Below are 2,716 nucleotides of genomic sequence, written 5' to 3' on the forward strand. Positions count from 1 at the left end.
TTGTGAAACTAAGCATCAAGAGAAATAGTAGATAGATACATTTAGAAATAAAGGGATAAATATAACTTCATCTTATTACATCACTTAGCTTCCCTCTTTATTTATTAGATAGGAATTATTCTTCAAATCTCCTATCCCAATAAACATTAACCCACAAGTATACATGACATTGTGCCTCTATAAAAGGATGTTTTGCTACCTAACCAACAGAGAAAAAGAGACCCAAACGACAATCCATATTTCAGGTTTACATATTGCTAGGTATATGGACTAAATTGGAAATTATTCTTTATTTCTTAGGTTGAATTTTTGTCTATGATAATATTGCCTAGATTTAGGTATTGGAATTATTTACCTGAAGCATTACTTAAATTACTTGCACGCTGGCATGACAACTCTGGCATGATCTTCTCTCAAACCTGGCTGCTATTGATACCTGTCAAATCTGTGAGAATCTAAATGACCCTTTTCTCATTGATTTTTGATGTTTAGAATTAATCATGTTGTTAAATTACTCTGTAACCACCAAACTATACACATATAGACACATGTACACATATGTACATATGAAAACACACATACATATAATCTAACTATTTATATAGGTTATTGTAAAGTATTACGTTACTTTTAATTGAGATTTTCAAACGTTCATGTCAATATAGTACTTTTACTTATTGCATATTCACAACCAATAATTTATATTATACTAAAGATAGAAGGCCTGAACTGAAAAACACTATAAACACCATTAGATGTTTTCATTATACTAGAGCAAAGCAGAGGTGATTATTCCATTCAGAGAACACTATATAAAATGTCTTGGTTTAAACCAAACCAAAGTCAATTTCCATGTTTCTTCTTTAATTAAACAGCGTATTCTCATTAATTTTCTTTCCACTTCCTCTTCATCATGCACACATGCTCTAACATCTTCGGCATGCCATCAAAACCAAAACACAGCACTATTATTATATCCAGAATCATTTTCATATAAACCAGATGGGACACGCAGTTTTCAAACTAATCACTTCATAGAATATTTTCTGTCTAAATTTTACTTCAGTATACAGGAAAGAAAAACAATAAAATACTATTTGTCCTCATTCACATAACATATTATTACCTGGTGGTTAAGAGATATGTAACTGTTATTAAAAATGCAGCAGAATTTTATAAATGTCCTGAGTATTCAGATTTAAATATTACCTTGAGGAAGAGTCAGTAATTTATGTGAAGCATTCTTTTCAGGAAATGTTTAATGCCGTGGGATAGAACAGTTGAGGATGTCTCGTTTCTTTTTTTAAATACACTTGAATTTCAAATGCCTATCAAGATCAGGCAGACAAAATTCAGTTAATGCAAGAAACCACAAAGCAAGCGGAAGCAGATTTAGAATGAAAGTTTTTTCTTCCATAGGACTCTTTTCATGGCATCTTTGACATCCTTATTTCTCAGAGAGTAGATTAAGGGATTCAGCATAGGTGTGAACAAAATGTAACAGACTGAAGCCACTTTACGAAGCTCAGGGTTATTTGGAGGTGTGAGATACACAAAAGAGACCGTCCCATAAAGCAAACTGACTACCCCCAGATGGGAGGTGCAGGTGGAGAAAGCTTTCTTTCTCCCTTCACTTGAGGGAATCTTCAAGACAGTGGATACGATGTACATGTAAGAGACTACAATAACAACTATGGTGGGTAAGATAATGAGGACAGCCAGACTAAATGACACCATCTTGTTGATAAATGTATTAGAGCAGGAGATCTTTTCAATCGGGTTTGAATCACAGTAGAAATGATCAATCACTCGCGAGGCACAGAAAGACATGGAGAAGGTTACGCTGATTTGAAGGATGGAACTGACCCAGCCACAGAGATAGGAACCAGCCACCAACTGGATGCAGACACTTCTTGACATGCGGACACTGTAAAGAAGAGGGTTGCAGATGGCAATGAAGCGGTCATAGGCCATGGCTGCCAGGACAAAGGCCTCTGTGACCATGAAAAGTGCATAAAGGAACAGCTGAGCCACACAACCTGCAAAGGATATGGTCTTTTTCTGAGACAGGATGTTGGCCATGGCTTTGGGTACAATAACAGTGGAGTAGGAGAGGTCAATGACGGAGAGGTTGCCTAGGAAGAAATACATTGGTGTGTTCAGCCGGGGATCGGTCACAATGATGCCAATCATGCTAAGGTTCCCCAGGAGAACCATCCCATAAATAATCAGGAATAGTAGAAAGAGGAGATTGTGGAGCTCTGGACGGACCCTGATGCCTACAAGAATGAAGTCAGTCACTTCTGAATGGTTGTCTCCTCCTCCCTTGTCACCCATGGCAAACTTCTGCTTCAAGGTATAAGAGAAAGTCAACACATCAACCTTCCACTCTTAACTCTACTATAACAGAACTTCACACTAAAGAACACTTTACAGTTGACATATGCTTTCATATCCATTGTTTATGCACACCATCGAACTAAGGATGAGAGCTATTTTGTTGCCTAAGGTAACACAACTAGCTACCAATGGAATTCAAAGTCAAGGTCAAGTATTCTATGTCCAAGACTAGAATAAAATGGTTGGATGCTTCATTACGTCTTTCTCCCTTTTTATATGACATGGCTTATGACATGTAATTTGTAAATAATAATTTCCAACTATTGAAGTCTGAACATTCCTAAAAAAAGGCACTTTCTTAATTCCTAAGAAAGAT

At 36.4% G+C, this 2,716-nt stretch overlaps 1 protein-coding gene across 1 annotated transcript; it reads right to left on the reverse strand.

The window, feature by feature from the left end:
• Window positions 1-1,392: 1,392 nt before the first annotated feature.
• LOC308658235 (olfactory receptor 9K2-like) lies at window positions 1,393-2,337 on the reverse strand (the record flags this gene model as incomplete). The annotated part of the gene is made up of 1 exon (XM_081310831.1): window positions 1,393-2,337. One exon carries the CDS (start codon window positions 2,335-2,337, stop codon window positions 1,393-1,395), a length of 945 nt encoding a protein of 314 aa, XP_081166957.1.
• Between the last annotated feature and the right edge of the window lie 379 nt (window positions 2,338-2,716).

The sequence above is a fragment of the Spermophilus citellus genome (genome assembly GCF_964194105.1).
Source record: "Spermophilus citellus genome assembly, chromosome: 10".
Lineage (NCBI taxonomy): Eukaryota > Metazoa > Chordata > Mammalia > Rodentia > Sciuridae > Spermophilus > Spermophilus citellus.